This window comes from Zootoca vivipara, chromosome 2, assembly GCF_963506605.1.
Source record: "Zootoca vivipara chromosome 2, rZooViv1.1, whole genome shotgun sequence".
NCBI lineage: Eukaryota > Metazoa > Chordata > Lepidosauria > Squamata > Lacertidae > Zootoca > Zootoca vivipara.
In genome coordinates, this window is record NC_083277.1 from 123,057,782 (window position 1) to 123,077,135 (window position 19,354).

Genomic DNA, 19,354 nt, shown 5'->3' on the forward strand with positions numbered 1-19,354 from the left:
TCGCCTGGGGCTTCCACCTCCAGCCCATGGGCTGCCATGGCGACTCAGGCACAACATGGCCCCCGCCTCTCCGCAGGAGGTGCCTGTGGGCCAAGGGGGCTCCGAGGACTAAGCGGCGTGGCTGCGCCTACAACAAGGTGGGTGGAACGGAGAGTCCAGAGCCAGAGGGTCCACGGTACCATAGCCCGGCTGGCGCCTCTGCCTTAGAGGGGGAGCGGGCAACTACAGGAAGGCGGAGGGGTCAGGAGCAAAGCTCCACAGAACGCTTGAAATGCAGGAGGAGAGAGAGACACCCCTCTGCCTTAGAAACTACAAATCACAGCATGCAATGCAGCCACAGAGAGTATGATTAGGCTGGCCATGGAGTTGTAGCTGAATGCTTTTGTTGTGTTAAGTCAGAATGCTTTGCTGCATTCTGGCGGGCTGGATCTGGCCCTTGGACCATAGTTTGAGGACCCCTGCTGTAAAACATCCCCAACAGTGCAACCTTTCTTCCTCAGGGAGTCACTCCATCCCCTGGATCATGTTGGCAGCAATTTTCTGAACCTTTTCCACCTCTGCAACATCCTTTTTGAGGTGATTCTGCATCAGAAGAGAGCTTCAGAAGATCTCTTGTGTATGGCACTGAGGCCCATCAAGTCCAGGATTCCCAGCGACCTGCACCCAGCAATTGCCAGACAGACACCTCTAGAAAGCCACTGCCAGTGCCCCACTTCCCCCAGCAGCCCCTGTCTCTGAACCCGGAGGGTCTGCTTAGTTACCAGATGTAAGGAAGAAGAGGATGCCAGGCTCTTCAACTGCAAACTGGTCTTGTACTCCTCACATCTGGATGATATTGCTCCCAGGTTCCATTATGCATCTACATAAACATCCCTCTACTCTTAGAAATGGGCACAACAGAGTGGATGACCAAACCAAATAGCCACATGGCTTAGGAGCTGAGGGTCCTGTCCAGCCCTTCAGTCTCTCCATGATTGTCCAGGGTAGAATTGCAAAACAGGAAAAAGCATGCCACTTTGCTCAAAGTGCATACATGTATCTGGGTCATATAACTTTGCCTTTATCAGCCCACAACCAGGGATTGCCCAGGTGCCAAAATTAATTGATTAACTGATTACTTAATAGCGCAGAAGCATGCAGAGCCCTTCCTATAGCAAACCACCAGTGAAGATGTCAAAAGCTCTGCCAAAAGTAAGCCATCCTCACTCTCCCCCAAGAAGGGCGATATCTGGTTTTCAACATCACAATATCTCAATAGATTACAAAATACATCTGTGACGGCAGAGGGCCTTGCTGGGGGCCCCCAGAACAGTGGAGGGTGCACCTCACTTCCCCCGCAGCAGCCGAGGGCATTGTTGAGGTTGGTAGAGGGCCTTAAAATGCAAGGAAGAAGTAGATTTAATAAAAAATATGAAATAAAATTTCATATCATATATTTAATATATTTTCAACCAATTTAAGAGTAGTTTGTGATTTACTGGTCAAGTTGCATCTGCTTCCCCACTCAGAGGTCTAAGTGGAATCTTTGTGGGCATAAGCCCCACTGAATTCAACTAAACTTACTTTTCCTTTCCTGGGAGTAACCCTCATTGAATTCAGTAGGACTTGTTTGTGAGTAGACACACATTTGCTTGCACTGCTTACCAACAAACACCCGTCCCATCATGCTCACATAGTACCCAACCTCCCATTTCAGCAAAAGGCAGCCAGCTAAATCTTCTCCCCTCCACACACACACCCCTCACAGAGGGGCCCCCCAAAGCCCTCACCCCACCAATCTCTCTCTTTTTATCAAAGGCAGGGAGGGAGGGCAAGCAAGCAAAAAGATAGTCTCCTTAAAAACAAAAAAACCCTTCCTTTTTAATATGGAGGAAAGCTATTTGGGGGAACCAACAACATAAACACCACCAGAAAACGAAAACTCTTCCCCCTCTTTTTCCCCCACAGGTGGGGGGGGGTGAGTGTGAGGAAGAAAGAAGAGCTTTCCAGTGCTTTATTTATGTTCTTTGTATACTTTGCCACTGAATCACTGGAAAGACTCCAGTGAAGCTGAAAGAATTCTTAAGCTCAACAATTCCAGTGGTTTCCTAAAAAGAAAAAGCTCAACAACTTTTGGGGTGTCCTGGTCTTTGCTTTTTAAAAGCAACCCTCTTATCATGATGTATTCAACAATATGCAAAACCCCCACCCCCAGGGTAGTTTTCTAACCCTCCTTCTAACCCTTACACAAGGTAAAATCTGGTGTCTGTTTATACAAATTTCCTCTTTGGTTTAAAACAGCAACTTGCAGAGGCCTGGCTAACTTTTGGCCAAGAGTCACACAGAACTCACCCATCACCTCCAACTGCACGTGCATGAAACTCTCCACCTCGTCACGTAGGGTGCTGTGGGATCGCAGAGGCACGGGAAGGAAGCCATACACCTCTTTGTTGCACACGTACATCTGAACTTCTAAACAAAGTGGGGAGGAACCACCAAAGGGAAGACACAAAATCAAGATGTCATTGGGCAGCAGCAACAGACCCCTCTCCATGTCCTTTCCAAGTCAAGGAGTCATGGCCATTGTTTCACCTCCATATGCATGAAGTGATTAAAATAAATTCTGATGGTGCACTTGGCAGCCCACAAAATGCTCCAGTACCATTCAAAGATTTAAAACTAGGTGGAGAACCAGCCCAAGAAATCTGCACTATTTGGGCTGCTTGCAATTCTACAGGAGCTCAAAATGTGGGAAGGGGTGCTAAAGTCAGCTGCCCAGGACTCTCAGGAAGCTTTTCTTCTTTTTCAAAGCTTCTAGCCCTTATGTTAATTCTCAATAGCAAAAGAGGTGCCTGGACGAAATTTTCTGTGGTTGGGGCAGAGCTTCAGCACCCATGCCTCTCCCATGACCAACAAACCCAGAACAAAAAATTCAAAATATTAAAACACAGAAGAACAAAGTATTCAAAATAAGATCAATTTATGATTTTTCCTCAAGATTGCAGAAATCCACATTTATTTTTTGCTTTTTGTTGTTGCTAGCATGGAAAACATATAGCCCTAGTTACATTGAGGAGCAAAGATCAGGGTACAACTGGTTGTGCCTGCAAAATCCCAAGAATGCCTCCTTGAATTCATGGATTTGCGTTTCTGTTTAGAAGGCACTTGCCTCAGCTGAACTGAACTGGCCCCAAGAAAGCAGGTAGGCGGCAAAGTAGATCTGCTTCTCTTCCCAGGTGCAGCAATATTTAAAGCAGAGATGGGGAAGCTGTGGCCCTTCGGATGTCATGGGAGTACAATTCCCATCCATTCCATCATGACAGCCAACAGTCCAGGATGAAGGGAACTGGAGTCCAGCACAACTCCCCCCCTGTTTTGAGTCCCATGTGCAGGCAATGGGAAGCGGAGGGGGAAATGTGCCTTTTGGAAACATCAGGTGCCTGGGAGAGACATCCCTTGAACTCCACACCCTTGTCCCTTGCTTGGTTGGGGGGAAATGGCCTCATGGGCCAAACTGCATCCCCAGGGAAGGTAAGACTGACCCCCTGGCCAGATGTTCCCCACCTCTGGAGTAATAATTTCCACAGGGGTGCTATTTCCTAATGGCAGGGAGCAGCATGGGGCTTTCCAATCTCCTTCTCCTAGCTTCAAAGAGCAGCAGTTGTATGTGATGAGAACGGAAAGTTTCTAGCAGGCAACAAGTTGGGGGCTGAAGAAATACTGTGGCTCAATGGTGGAGGACGTGTCTTGCAAGCAAAAACCCTGAGGTCCAATCCTGGGTGTTTCCAGGCAGGGCTACGAAGGACTTTTGCCTGAAACCTCAGAGAGCTGTAGCTAGTCACTGTTGATAATGCTGAATTAGACAGGCCAATATGATTTCATAGAATCATAGAGGCACAATGTTGGGAGGGACCACAAGGACCATCGGCTCCAACCTCCTGCAATGCTGAAATCACAGTATGACTTGCCATAAGGCAGCTTCCTGCATTCCTATTTTTCAAGATAAAGAGGGGAAAGCATGCAGCTATGCTGAAGAATTGTCTGCAAGGCAGCTCAACAAACAAAAAAAATCTCAATTAATTTTGTTGATCCTCACAAACAGATGCCTCTGTGAGGCCAACACACACAAACCAAGGCGGCACCCTTCTCTGTGAGCGGACAGGGCTTTGACTCACCTGCCTGCCTGCAGGCAAAGGCAAAGACGATGATGTCATCGAAGGCCCAGGTGTAATCCGGATGGGGTGGGTAGAAGACAAGGCTCCGAGTGGCCTCTTTCTGCAGGTTGATGAGAAAGGTGGAGTGCACCATGGGAACAGCAAAGCAGCCCTGGCGGTCTCGCTTCCTGATGGGGATGTAAGCAGGGGTGCGCTTGTAATAGCCCTAGGAGAAGCAGAAGGGGAATTCCACATGATATTTCCTGCAAAGAGAAGCAGGAATAGAGCCCAGCCAAGGAAACTTGCAACACTTCAGCATCATGTGCAAAATGAGTCTTTGTGCTGAATTATACGAAGCATAAAAAACCGGTCTCATACAAGATGGCAACTCTTAAAAGCTCTAGCTGCACGGTTTTTAAAAGACTTGCCTCAATAGCTAAACAAACTCATTATGTTAGATAAAACACATTGTATTAGATCTAAAGAAAAAAGATAGCCAAATTAATTCAGAAAATATTGGTCCTCTTTTACCATGTACTGTAAAAAGAAGCAAAATAGAAAAAAATTCCTTCAGTAGCACCTTAAAGACCAACTAAGTTTTTATTTTGGTATGAGCTTCCGTGTGCATGCACACTTCTTCAGATACCGAAAGCTCATACCAAAATAAAAACTTAGTTGGTCTTTAAGGTGCTACTGAAGGAATTTTTTTCTATTTTGCTTCGACTCAGACCAACACGGCTACCTACCTGTAACTGTAAAAAGAAGCCACTGTTTCCAAAAACACACCAGACGTGCATTGTTTTGAAATCAATTGATGTTTACACTTTTCCAATAGGGTAAAGTCAGAACTTGCTTTCTTGGTTCATGTCACAGCTGTTGCAACAAAATGCATAACCTCATTATCTTGCATATCTATAGCACAGAATATTTCAAGGAAATGTGCAAGCATGGATTTAATTTTAACTTGTGTTTAAATACCTCTTTATCTTTTTATGGCTCTAGGTGCTTGATTCTTAATTTACAGAACATATCCTTTTCTAAAATAAACATTTTTTAAATGAATGAGTGCAGATGCTCACCATCCTTGATCCACACACAAAGGGAGATTCACTCTGATGATGAAAAAGTGAGAACTGTATTGACTAGGAGGCGAGGAAGTTGCAGAGAATATGCCTGGTAGATATTTCTCTGTGTTGAATTTGTTGAAGGACAGAAGGTCATGTCAGCTGACAACATGCGTAGCCATGGATATACTGTACCAAGTCCTTCATGCCCCAGAGTCTTTGGCTGTGGTCTCAAGCACACATGGCAAGAACAGAGTTAAACCAGAGGCTGGGATCCACCTACCTGAGAGGTCATCCCACACCAAAAGTTTGAATAGGCTGCCCGTGAGTCCAGCATTGGAGCCACCACAGTCTTGTTCTCAGCTATCAAAAGGCCCAGCGTGTCAGGATTCGTCAGGAGATTGTCTGCATCCACAAACTGCAGAATTATGCAGCAAGAAAAAGAGGAGAAAAGTCAGTTCTACATTCCAGTTTAAATGTTGTGAACCCCCAAGGTCCAAGGTTGCTGGTGAGCATGAAACCTTAGCTAACAAATTACTGTGCCCCTGTCTTAGGACCTCAACTTCTAACCTATGCTTATGATAGGCCAACATTTTTAAACTGGCAGCTGCTGGGCCAAATCTGGACCAGGGAGATTTTGGTCCAGCAGATGCAGCCTCGAGATCCAATTGCTAGAAAGCCAGGACAGGTCTAAAAATGAGAGGCAACAGCTGTGATGTCAGTGAAAGGGAAAAATAAGGATGGTCAGGAGTCAGCCATCTTCTTGGCAAAAGATAGACATGTTGCCCCCCCCTTTCTTATTTCCAACAACAACAACAACAACAATTTATTATTTATACCCCGCCCATCTGGCTGAGTTGCCCCAGCCACTCTGGGCGGCTTCCAACCAAACTGTAGACCAAGTGTGTTATGCCTTGCATCGTGGGAATCCTAATGCCATCCATAATCCCTAAAGCCTAAAGTCACACAGGCAGACGCTCCTCAGGGAAATCCCACCTTTAAGGGCTCTGCCAATTGTTTAACGATAATACTAATACTACTAATAATAATTTATTATTTATACCCCACCCATCTGGCTGGGCTTCCCCAGCCATTCTGGGCGGTTTCCAACCGAATATTAAACACAGTACAGCATCAAACATTAAAAACTTCCCTAAACAGGGCCGCCTTCAGTTGTCTTCTAAAAGTAAAATAGTTGCTTATTGCCTTGACATCTGCTGGGAGGGCGTTCCACAGGGCGGGTGCCACTACCGAGAAGGCCCTCTGTCTGGTTCCCTGTAACCTCACTTCTCGCAATGAGGGAACTGCCAGAAGGCCCTCGGGGCCGGATCTCAGTGTCCGGGCTGAATGATGGGGTGGAGATGCTCCTTCAGGTATACGGGACCGAGGCCGTTTAGGGCTTTAAAGGTCAGTACCAACACTTTGAATTGTGCTCAGAAACGTACTGGGAGCCAGTGTAGATCTCTCAGGACCAGTGTTATGTGGTCCCGGTGGCCACTCCCAGTCACTAGTCTAGCTGCTGCATTCTGGATTAATTGCAGTTTCCGGGTCACCTTCAAAGGTAGCCCTACGTAGAGTGCATTGCAGTAGTCCAAGCGGGAGATAACCAGAGCATGCACCACTCTGGCAAGACAGTCCGCGGGCCGGTAGGGACTCAGCCTGCGTACCAGATGGAGCTGGTAGACAGCCGCCCTGGACACAGAATTAACCTGTGCCTCAATGTTAGCCGTCCTCCATCCTCCAACCGCCTCCAGGCACTCATACAGGACCTTCACCGCCTTCACTGGTTCTGATTTAAAAGAGAGGTAGAGCTGGGTGTTATCTGCATACTGATGAACACCCAGCCCAAACCCCCTGATGATCTCTCCCAGCGGCTTCATATAGATATTAAAAAGCATGGGGGAGCGAACAGAACCCCGAGGCACCCCACAAGTGAGAGCCCAGGGGTCTGAACACTCATCCCCCAACACCACATTCTGGACACAACCCTGGAGAAAGGAGCGGAACCACTGTATAACAGTGGCCCCAGCTCCCAGCCCCTCTAGACGGTCCAGAAGGATGTTATGGTCAATTGTATCAAAGGCCGCTGAGAGATCCAGCAGAACTAGGAAACAGCTCTCACCTTTGTTCCTAGCTTGCCGGAGATCATCGACCAGCGCGACCAAGGCAGTTTCAGTCCCATGATGAGGCCTGAATCCCGACTGGAAGGGATCCAAATGGATCCAGGCGTGCTTGGAGTTGTTCAGCAACCTCCTGCTCAATCACCTTGCCCAAGAATGGTAAATTTGAGACTGGGCGGTAGTTGGCCATATTGGCAAGGTCTAAAGATGTTTTTTTAAGAAGCGGTTTAATGACTGCCTCTTTCAGCAGGTCTGGGAAGGCTCCCTCGTAGAGGGAAGCATTCACCACCCCACGGAGCCCAGCCCTTCCCGGCTCGCTTTTATTAGCCAGGATGGGCAAGGATCAAGGAGACAGGTGGTCGGTTTCACTCGTCCAAGCAGCCTGTCCACATCCTTGGAGGTAACAGATTAGAATTGATCCCATATAACATAACTAGACAGGGCTCTAGCACTCTCCCACCCTGGCCCTGCTCCCACGGTGGAGTCTACCTCTTCCCGAATCTGAGCGACCTCATCTGCAAAAAAACTTTGCAAAAGCATTGCAGGAGGCCCCAATGATGAAGGTGGTTCTGATAGACTGCAAACCACCTGAAAAAGTCTCCTGCTGCTGTTTTCTGCAGATGCAATAGAAACAGTGAAGAAGGTCCTCTTCGCCGTCGCCATTGCCACTTGGTAGGCTCGATGTTGAGCTCTAACCCGTGTCCGGTCTGATTCAGAATGAGTTTTCTGCCGTGAGTTTTCCGGCGCTCTAGCCCTCTCAGCGATTGTTTCATCACCCTCAGCTCCAGGGAAACAATGGGGCTGTCTGGGCTCCATGCAATCGGAGAGGGCGCTTCGGAGCCAGACAGTCAATAGCCCTGGTTAACTCCATTCCAGCGGGCCACCAGGGAATCAGCTGAAAGGCCATCAACATGGGATAAAACATCCCCTACCACTCTCTGGAAGCCATTTCATAGCTGCCAAGTTATCCCTTTTTTAAAGGGATTTTCCCTTATGTTGAATAGGCTTCCTCGCGAGAAAAGGGAAAACTTGGCAGCTATGAGCCATTTGGATCCATTTAAGTGGGTTAAGTGGGCGGACCATCCGAATCGGTCCCACCTCCCTGCAGAGGGGAAGGGTTGCGGAGAAGTCCAGTTGCATCAGGTAGTGATCTGACCATGGCACTTCGTTGGTTTCGCTTTTACTTAGTGTCAGATCACCAACATCCATAGAGGTAAACACCAGGTCCAAGGCATGTCCGCGGCTATGAGTTGGGCCAAACTTATTCAGGGACAGCCCCATGGAGGCCATGCTTTCCATGAAGTCCCTATACCTTCTCAGAAGGAAGAGGGCCACAAACATGGGTGGCAGCTGTTTTTCTAAGGGGCATGATATGTACCTTCTCATGGTCACTATTTACTAGGGACCAAGGCTTTGATATTCTGGTACCTGTTCCTGGTAAATTCTTGTCTTGCAAGGGCAACTTTGGGGATAACTACCATTCAAGCTACTAGTCATTCCGGTCTCTAAGCAGGAGGCAGAGATGGGAACATGCAAGCACACAGACACTAAGGCTCCGTGGAATGCACAGCCTGACATTTTCCAGCTGGCAATATTTATTTTGGTCTGCAGTGCAAGACACCTGTTTGCTTTTCCTTTTAACTAAAAGCACCAGCAGCACCTTAGCTTCTAAAACAGCACAGGACAGCATATTGTGAGGCCATTAAAAGACAGAAAGTGGAGGAGGCCCTTTTCTGCACATGTAACACAAGGAGGACACCACTCAGATTGCTGTAAAAACAAATGGCAGAGTGTGTCCCTTTTTTCATCTGTGAAACAAAAGGAGGTATGCTTGGCTTGTAGGACAGCTACAAGAAAAGCCAGCTTAAGCATGCAAGGACACTCCTTCCATAGAAACCCTTTGAGGAACTGTGCACTGAACCAGAGCTGGGGGCTGCTTCCAGGAACTGAGCTCCATTCCATTGTGGGCTTATCTCCTAAGAGCCAAGGTACTGCTAGGATTAAAAGGAACCTGATGACGTCTCCACAAACAAACAGGTGCCTCTGCTTTTCATGAGCAGCGCAGCTCCCTCCAGCCCTAGCGAGAAGCACAGAGACACAGAACAGCTGGACTTCAACCACTCCATCCCCAAATCCCACCCCAGCTGTGCTTGCCTGGGAGTGAAAAGCACCAAGGGAAAGAGCAGCCCACACAGGAATGCCGGGCTGAGGAGGTCAGGGGGGACGCAGCGGGCATCACTTTGTACTAGAAGAACCAGGTGAGGCAAGACAGGGCATGCCAGATCTGGCAGTATTTGAAGAAACAGCAAAGTGGCAGAAAAGAGCTGGATAAGATCAATGGACAAGGCACTGCTGTGGCAAAGCCAGTCTCACCCCAGAAATGAAGGGCCTGCTGTGAGCTCTCTTCTTCTGTTACTTTTGTCCTCAACCAAAATCTAATTGCAAGAAATTGAGGGTTCTGATCCGACCAAATACCACATTTGGTTTTGAGAAGAGGTCTTTCCCCACCGCAGGGCGGGGGGGGGGGGGCAGCCACCTTTCCCTATGGAGAGTCCCTATGGAGAGTTCAAGCTTTTCGGCCAGTGGTCACAGCAACTGTCCCCCCCCCCCTGAAGTGCAAACACCAATGCTTCACTTTCCCAATGGATCTGGATAAAAGTCAGATGCAACAGAATTAATTACCCAGAGGTTTGGGAGGCCCTCAGGGGAAATGGGGGAAAGTGTTGCTCCACCAACTTCCGCTTTCAGTTCTATGTACTTTTCTGAGGAGAGATGGGTAACCTCATGTCAGGGGACCCTGGGAGGGGAGCGACTTTGCCCAGGGACAGGAACTAAGCGGACCAGTCGAGCAGGAGGGTGAACAGGAAGGTGGTGCAAGGGCTCTCAATGAGGTGGAGGGGCTCAGGGATGCTACCAGCACGAGCGAGGACAAAGTGGCGCCCAAAGGTCCTGCAGCTGGGGAGGTATCGGAAGGTGGGGGAGCGAGGAGGCTACTCAGTAGTTCAGGGGAAGGGTCTGCAGAAGGGGAAAGCGCCAGGAGCAAAGGCGGAAGCGAGGGGGGCCGAGGTTTCTTTGCTGGCGACGGTTGAGACGCGCGCCAGTTCCGGATTCTGACTCGGAATAGGCAGTCATGTCTTTCTGAACTCTGAACTGTACATATGTATATAGCAATAAAGCTTGAAAAACCACCATTGAGCCTTGGTGGTCCTTGGTTGTGGGAAGCGGAACAGCAGCCCTGACCCCTCATCACTTCATGACGCAGGGGGCAGACAACGGCTGGGAGGCTCAGAGGCATGGTAGGAACAGGGGAAATGCCGCGAGGGCACCTTGGCACCCACAGGCACCATGGTAGCAACCTCTGCCCTAGGGGCCTCTTCCCTTCTCTGGGCAATGACAGTTGTGGCTTGGCCAAAACTACTTCACAGGTCAAATGGGGAGGCCCTGGTTCAGAATGTATTGAAAGCTTGGAAACAAGTCTGCTCACTTCTACCAAATTTCCTCAGGAGGTAGGGGATGTAACAAATCAGAATTATCATCCTTAGATTTCCGCTTTGCCTGGGGTGGGGTGAAGAGGGATTATCACAGCAAAGGTGTTTTATGACCTGAAGTCACACTGTAACCATTAAATGGTACAGTTGTTTACACGGTTGAAGTATCCCTCGAAAAGTCAGGCTTGTTTCCCAGCCATGGGAATTAAAACTGCACAGCCCACACTTGTCTCCCAATTATCTCTCCACCATGCCCTGAAACCCCTCCTGGATGTGCAGACTGTTGGGCTGCCACACAGCTACAGTGATGCCCTGAATCAAGGTCCCTGGAAGTCAGTCATCAGATCTTAGAAATGCAGCCCGGCTTCCCCCCAAGCCTCTCCTTACCAGGATGTAGTCAGCCCACATGTCCCGGGCAGACTGCAGCGCTGCCTGACGAAGCTTCATGACATGTTCATAACGGGAATTGGACCAGTGCTTGGGACCTTCCTCGTCCAGATAGGACCTGCCAGGGACAGCGAGGCTCAGGATGATGTCACAGGAAGAAATCACCTTCTTCCCCAACAGAGGAATCTAGATGCTACCAGGGCTAAATGCCAAGGGATGGGGGCTACCCAACAAAGTATTTCAGCCAGCACAAGGTTTTCTACAGAACTTCTCCCTCTCCCATTCTTATGCATCCCCATGCCCTCTCCAAATCTGCTCTGGAGGGTTGGGAGAGTCCCCCAGAACAGATGGGGGAGTGCCATTGCACTAGTGGAAGCACTTTGCTGCCCCAAGGGATTTTGTGACTTTCATCAGTTGGCTCTTATCCTTATGACACAGATAAGCTTGGAAACCAGGGAGAGTAAGTGCTGAAATCTCAGAAGCAGGAGAGGCTGCTAAGGTCCTTTACACACTTACCTGGGAGCAAGTGCCATGGAATCTGGTAGGACTTACTTCTGAGTAGACATAGACTGGATTACACTGTAAAGATTTCCAGTGCCTTGGCACTGCAAAGAATCTTGCCTTTCCTCCCAACTAGTTAAATAAATTTAGTTCAAATTGTGTAAAACAAGAGGAAACTACACAACTCTGTTCAATTGCATAATTTATACTGGAAGCAGAAGCTGCCTTTTCCTTGCATAGAATTTGAATTCATTTTATTTTTAAATGCAGAGTAAACACAGCCTGGCCCCAGGGTATCCTTCACCAGAAGCCTTCTTTGGGCCATTCATCCGTGGCCAGAGTGTGCAGTGTCCAAGGTGCACAGAGACTTCCATGGGAATGGGGTGGGGGTGGGGCTACCCTAGTTGACTCGCTTATGCAACCCACCCACTCTTTTCTACAAGCTGCCCATCAACAAGGCTATGTCTGGAAAACATAAGGCAAAAAACAACAACCAAGTTTGTGGAACTCAGCCACAGAGCAGTCTTTGTGTTCTCACTCTCTCCTTGGGAATTGGATCCCTCTTCAAATCAAGCTTCTGTTTTCTTTTCCTTTCTCTTCACCTCTCCCCCCAAATACTGAAGCCCCTTCCCCACAATTCTGGCTTGCTCACCTGGCCTCCTCCATGGGCCGCCACTCCACCGAGTGATACATGTTCTGTACATTCATCAGCCATTCCCGAAGCACAGCTGTTGTGTTGTCCACATTATGATCAGTTGCCACCCTAGAAGACACGCAAGGCAATGAATTTGGAAGCTTCCTTCCTTCCCCACCTCCCACTTCCAGGCTTGCAAACAGCCACTTGCCAAGGTTACCCAAAATGTAGGACACCAGGATTTTAGCATCTGCACAGGTTTCTAACTGGGCACAAACTTCATTTGAAAATGTATACCACACACTTTGAGTAATTTCTTCCAGAGCACAGCTTACAGTCTCCAAGAAAAACCAACCCCACTTGATGATAAAAAATTTACAAAATTATAGTTCAGCTAAAGAAAAAACAAGCTATAGAAAGTGAAGTACAGAAACAGAACATAAAACAGTGAAAGAAAAACTCACGCTTCAGGAACAGAGCTGACTAATTTTGGAAGGTTAGGAGAAATACTTTTGACAAATGTCAAAACTCAAAACACACAAGTTGGGGTCTGCTTCACTCAGGGTAATAATAATAATAATAATAATAATAATAATAATAATAATAATAATAATAATTTTATTTATACCCCGCCCTTCCCAGTCAAGACCGGGCTCAGGGCGGCTAACAACAAAAATATCAAAACAAGCATAAAAGAAACAATTCAATTAAAATACAGATTAAATACAATGTTAAAATTCAATTTTAAAATGGGAATCTACAAGTGGAACCTCATTTAAATATCTGTAGGATAAAACCTTAGGGGAGGGTAACACCGGGGTCAGACTGAGTCAGTCCAAAGGCCAAGCGGAACAGCTCCGTCTTGCAGGCCCTACGAAAAGATGACAACTCCCGCTGGGCCCTAGTCTCCTGAGAGAGAGAGCATTCCACCAGGTCGGGGCTAGTCCTGAGAAGGCCCTGGTCCTGGTCGAGGCCAGTCTAACCCCCTTGTAACTCGGGATCTCCAGTGGACCTTAATGTCCTCTGTGGGTCATACCGGGAGAGGCGGTCCCGCAGGTACGAGGGTCTTAAGCCGCATAAGGCTTTAAAGGTCAAAACCAGCACCTTAAACCTGACCCTGTACTCCACCGGGAGCCAGTGCAGCTGGTAAAGCACTGGATGAATGTGATCCCGCGGTGAGGACCCTGTAAGGAGTCTTGCCGTGGCATTCTGCACCCGCTGGAGTTTCTGGGTCAGTTTCAAGGGCAGCCCCACATAGAGCGAATTACAATAATCAAGCCTAGAGGTGACCATCGCATGGATCACTGTGGCCAGGTCAGGCTGAGAAAGGTAGGGGACCAACTGCTTAATGCGGCGGGGATGGAAAAATGCCCCCTTGGCTGTGGTTGCAACCTGTGGGTAGGAGGATCTCAGAGAGTTGGTGCTGCAGCGTCCAAAGCAGATGCTCGAGTCACAGCATGCGGCACCACACAGGGACGGGCAGCACCATCAAGAGCCCTTCCTCCATCATGCAAGCGCTGGCTTAGGAAAGCAATTCCCTTCAGAGAAGAAAAGGCCCACACAAGGGCAAGTTTCCAGAAATGGCTCTAGAGTTCCCACGCTTTCTCCAGAAGACTCTGCCTCCCACTGTGCCATTCTCACGCCATGGAAACTGGGAATCCTTTGGCCCAATAACTGCACTTGGCTCCATGCCCGGGGGCGGGGGGGAAGCAAGAGAAAGAAGGATGTCCTGCCCAGCTCCAGCTCCTACCCACCAGCAGTGAGTGCCCACTTTATTTTTAAAAAATCTGACAGCACTCCTCATTCCGAGCCAGGAAGAGCCATCCTAAGCCCACAGGATCTGGTATTTTAGAAACTCCTGTCAGCCCTAGTCAGTGTGGAGACAATGTCACAGTTCTTCAGGCCATGTATGTTTAGGATCACAACTTTTCCTACAGATTAATTTGTTGACTGTAGCTAGCCTTCTCCCACTACAGGAAATAATGAACCAAATTTTTGAAAAAGAAAAACACCAGATTCCTGGACTGAAGCATAAAGGTAAAGGGACCTCTGACCATTAGGTCCAGTCGTGACCGACTCTGGGGTTGTGGCGCTCATCTCATGTTATTGGCCGAGGGAGCCAGCATACAGCTTCCAGGTCATGTGGCCAGCATGACAAAGCCGCTTCTGGCAAACCAAAGCAGCACATCTGAAGCATATGTTACACTAATACCCAGAGCAGACGGGGATCTCAAACTAATGCCAAACTACAGACCAATATCTTTACTAAACTGAGACTACAAACTTTTGCTGGAATAATTGAAAAAAGATTAAAAGAGATATTAAAAGAAACAATAGACCCCAATCAAGCTAGAGAGCAGGGGCGTTGCTAGCCACTCCGTCACCCAGGGTGGCAAACGCGGAGGCACCCCCGGGAGCGGGGCGGTGGTCCGCAGCGTCGTGACGTCATGACGTGCGGGCGTGACGCTGCCTCGCTGGGCCACCCCTCGACTCCGCCCTGGCACGCGGCGCAGCAGGAAGGGAGAGCACACGTTGGCTGAGCAAGCCAAGCCCTGCAGCGCCTAGCGATGTTAGTGCCAGTTGGCTGCCGGGACCGGCTTGCTCCCTCGGCCGACGCATGCTCTCCCTTCCTGCTGCAGCTCTCCCTGGGTGGAGTTGAGGGGCGGGCCAGCGAGGCGACGCTTGTGACGCCCCTCGCTGGCCCGCCCCTCAACTCCACCCAGGGAGAGTGGCGCCGCAGCAGGGAGAGAGCGCGTCGGACAAGGGAGCAAGCGGCTTGCTCCCTCGGCTGACGTGCACTCTCCCTGGACGGAGTCGAGGGGCGGGCCAGCATCCAGGGAGAGCGTGTGTTGGCCGAGGGAGGGAGCAAGCTGAGCCCGGCCCGCCGCCCTGCAAAAACCTTGCTGGACATGCGGCGGCGGCTGGCTTGTGCTTGCTCTCTCACTCTGCCGCTGCCAGCTTGCACTTTCCTTTTTTCCAGCTGGGGTGGGCCCTGGGCGGAGCCACGTGCGGAGGTCACACTTGAGGTTGGTATTGATGCCCCTCCTCACGCAGCCCCACCCCAGCCGCAAAAAGGAAAGCGCGAGCTGGCAGCGGCAGAGCGAGAGAGCAAGCACAAGCCAGCCGCTGCCTCACACCGAGCAAGGTTTTGGGATCGTCCGAGTCGCCGGTCGCGGGGCCCGGTGAGTGTCTGTCACCCCCTCCAGGATGGTGCCCGGGGCGGCCCGCCCACTGTAGCGACGCCCCTGCTAGAGAGACAAATATCGTTACACCAGGAATATTGTAGATATTTTGGAATATTTAGAATTTAAAACTGATTTAAAAAGCAGGACTTTTGCTGCTGGATGCAGAAAAAGCATTTGATAACATCTCCTAGCATTTTGTGAAAAAACTACTAGAAATATTGGGACTAGAAGGGCAAATGGGAAAGGCAACAGAAGCGATATACCAACAACAAAAAGCAAGGTTAATTATAAATAGAAACCTGACTGAAGAATTTCTAATTACAAAGGGGAAAAGACAAGGTTGCCCCCTTTCACCCCTGTTATTTATATTAGCTTTGGAAGTTTTGAGGAAAAGATAAAAGGAATCACAATTGGGGGGGGGGAGAATCATATAAAGTTAGAGCATTCGCAGATGACTTGACAATAACAACACAAGACCCAAAAGAAAGTATCCCAGCAGCGCCAGAAGTAATAAAAGCATATGGGAAAGGGGCGGGCCTACCAAAAAACTAAGATATTAACTAAAATTCTAAATACGGAGGGGGGGAGAAATACAACAGCTGACAGGATTAGAAAGTAAAAGCAAGATAAAATATCTAGGGATCTGGATATCAACAAAGGGTATTAAACTTTATGAAGATAACTACACCAAAGTATGGAAAGAGATTAAGGAAAATATGGAAAACTGGACAAGATTACAAGTCTCTCTATGGGGCAGAATCTTGGTAGTTAAGATGAATATACTTCCCAAAATGATATTTTTATTTCAAACAATTCCAATACTGGGAGGGATGAAGTGTTTTCAGGAATGGAAAAGAGATATGGCGAGATTCATATGGAACCGGGGGGGGGGGGCAGAAAAAAAATACTAACTATCTATATACCCTGTTTCCCCTTTTTTAATACGGTCATAAAGTAAGCCATGGCAGGGTTTTTAAGCAGTTGAGAAATATAAGACATACCCCGAAAATAAGCCATACTTCCGCGCCGCAGAAACCAACCCCCACAGACACCTCCACTCACAGAGTCACTCCATGCGGCCGGCACTCCAGGAGCGCGATCAGCTATGGAGCGGCACTCCAAGAGCTCCGCTTAACAGCTGATTGCGCTCCCGCCTTCCTGGCTGCATCCCCACGCTCCGCCTTCTCGTCCACCGCTGTCCCTGCCGCTTCCGTGCTTGCCGCCACCGCTGGGCTCACTGCTTCTTCCTTGCCTGGCCCGGCCAAGGACGCCTGCTGCCCCGCCACCCGGAACCGGTGGCTGCTGCAGCGCCGAGCACTCCAGAGAGCCCAGCAGCGCCCTGAGCCGTAAAAACCGTACCGGTAATAAAAAAATTCCCACCGAACATCCCACCGAAAGTAAGCCACCCTGTGTTTTTTTGAGGGAAAAAAGTTATAAGACGGTGTCTTAAAAAGGGGGAAACAAGGTATATATATAAATGTAAAAAGGGCATGTTTGTGTGTCCGGACTTTTCTCCGAAACTCCTGGACCGATTGCGTTCAAATTTGGAGACAATGTTACATACCAATATGCGAGTGTTTGGATGCACTTTGCGTAGGCAGGTGTCACACCAGGGCCAGGTAATGAACCCCGTGTTCCAGAACTAAAAACCCAGACGAAAGCGAATGCTGGGAAATAGAAGCTGACGTCACCAACTAACATACTATAACTTCCACAAAGCCCATTCCTCCACAAACCCCGATGCACCTACCCCCCGTGTCCAACAGGCACACAGAGGCCGCCCCACGCCGACACTGCGCCAAAAACCACCCCACACCCTGCCGTTGCCTCCCCCCCAAATGCCAAATATCTGACATATAGGCCAGGATACATGACACCGGCACTGGGGGAATCGTCGGGATCAGCCAGGGGGCGGGCAGGGAGGTGCGGGGGACTCACAGGGATGAGCCGAGGGGTGGGGGGAGGAGGGGGTGCAGGGAGGGATCTTCTTCTGACCCTTCCTGAATCCCAAAATGGTTTTCGGCCTTCTGTGGGACAGTGGGACTGGGATACACCGACACCAGCCCCGGGGTAAATCGCAGGGGGGAGGCAACGGCGGGGTGTGGGGTGGTTTTCGGCGTGGTGTCGGTGTCTGTCTGTGCCTGTTAGAGACATTGCACATATCTTTGTAAACCAAGAAAACCTTTAATTAAAAAACCACAAAAAATAAGATATGATATTAAATGTATCTATCTTGCTGGGTGTGTTTTAAAAAGTATTAAATCAGGTAAGGAAGGGGGAAATTAACCCTGCTCTTCCTTACTGTGGTATATCTGTTTGGGTGGGGGCCATTTCGGTGGCAAAGTGACTGACAGCTTCAGAAGAGGGATTTTATTCAGGTTCAAGGGAGGGATCAATTATCAGCCACTACAGCTGATATAATTCACATTTTTTAAAAGCTGCTTATTAAATCCAAAGAAATATTTTGATAAATATTGAAAATAAAATGAAAATTCACTTTTGAGTATAGCTTGGCCTGCGGATGGAATTGGCTGCAAAACAACTTCAACCCAAGCCGCTCATGTACACCTCTTGGCAAACAGGCAACCTTTGTAAACTGTCCTGTACTGACTGACGTTTCCTCTCCCCTTCTTCCTCAAGCTGGGTACTCTGGGCTCAAAGCGTTTTTGCTCTGTTTTTTGAAGACTAGTAATTCCCATGTGCTCATTCTCAAGGCAGCTTTCTCATCTTTACAGGGTGGTTCTGGCGAAGTTCTGCAGCCTCAAGCCACTTTCGGGGAGCTGCTCTTGCACCGAGTTCTGCTTCCACTGGATTCAGGACTACATGGGGCACTGGAGAGATCCAGCAGTGTCGTTGCAGGAAATAAAGACAAAGCCCGCCCAATGCACAGGATGCACAGAGACATACTGGATGGTGGCTGGAGGTGGCTGTTTTCTTCCCCGAGTAAGGATTCAATCGTCGCAGCAACGCAGCTCTACCCATATTTACTGGGAACTTTAAAGAAAAGGGGGGGGGTCTCACTCTGTTGAAAGTGGGGAGTGGAGGGAGCGTGGATGCTTGAGCTGAGTTTCCTGCATGGAAGGGGGCTGGACTAGATGACCCTCGGTGTCCCTCCGCCCTCTAGACTTCTAGGATTCCGGGCGAAACATGTGCGTGGCAGCCGCACAGCCATCCGGGTGCCGCTGCTCGGAGCTGCCTCCTTGCGAGCAAGTTGCGCGGCGAGGGCGGCGGCCGCTTGGGCGAGAGGAAGCGGATCCTGGGAATGGGCCGCCCCGGCTCCTTTTTGCTGCTGCGATCCCCGGCCGGCCGGCCGGCGGGCCACTCACACTCACTCTCACTCTCACACTCACTCACCAAAGCGCCAGGCGGTCCTTCGGGTGGCGCAGCCTCTCCAGGCAGCCGAGCGCGGCGGGCAGCGAGTGCGCCGCGTTGCGCGCCAGCAGGGCCAGCAGGACGCGCGGCGGCCGCGCCGGAGACTCGGGCACCCAGCGCTCCTCCGGGAAGTAGCCGCCCGCCCGCCCGCCGCTCCACGCCAGCAGCGCCGCCAGCGCCAGCCACACACCCCGCCGCCGCGCCGCCATTGCCTCGCTCGCTCGCCCGCCCGCCCACGCGGAGCACCAAGCGCCGCCTTCCCGGCAGGAAGCAGGCCCGTCCCCGTCCCCGTCCCCGTCCCCCCCACTGCACAAACGCCAGGCCGGCGGGGAGGCGCGCTGGCTGCGTGCCCCGCTCCTTTGAGGCGGGCGGGCGGGCGGGCGGGCGGGCGAGCTGCGAAGGCATCCTCCGGCCGCAGAGGCGCTTCCAGGGCCAGCCAAAGCTTCGCAGAAGGGGGCTGCTTTGCTTAG

General features: G+C 49.9%; 1 protein-coding gene across 2 annotated transcripts in view; it reads right to left on the reverse strand.

The window, feature by feature from the left end:
- COLGALT1 (collagen beta(1-O)galactosyltransferase 1) overlaps positions 1–19,106 on the reverse strand; it is a 38,360-nt gene extending 19,254 nt beyond the window's left edge. For both annotated transcript variants that reach the window (XR_009557235.1, XM_060272187.1), the window contains exons 1-6: positions 18,867–19,106; positions 12,346–12,456; positions 11,193–11,310; positions 5,481–5,615; positions 4,155–4,359; positions 2,332–2,451 (exon numbers count right to left, since the gene is read on the reverse strand). Coding sequence is in view for 1 of the 2 variants with exons in the window: in XM_060272187.1 (XP_060128170.1) it covers positions 2,332–2,451; positions 4,155–4,359; positions 5,481–5,615; positions 11,193–11,310; positions 12,346–12,456; positions 18,867–19,093 (916 nt within the window). In the remaining variant the exon portion in view is untranslated. The remainder of the gene's footprint in view (positions 1–2,331; positions 2,452–4,154; positions 4,360–5,480; positions 5,616–11,192; positions 11,311–12,345; positions 12,457–18,866) is intronic.
- Positions 19,107–19,354: the final 248 nt, after the last annotated feature.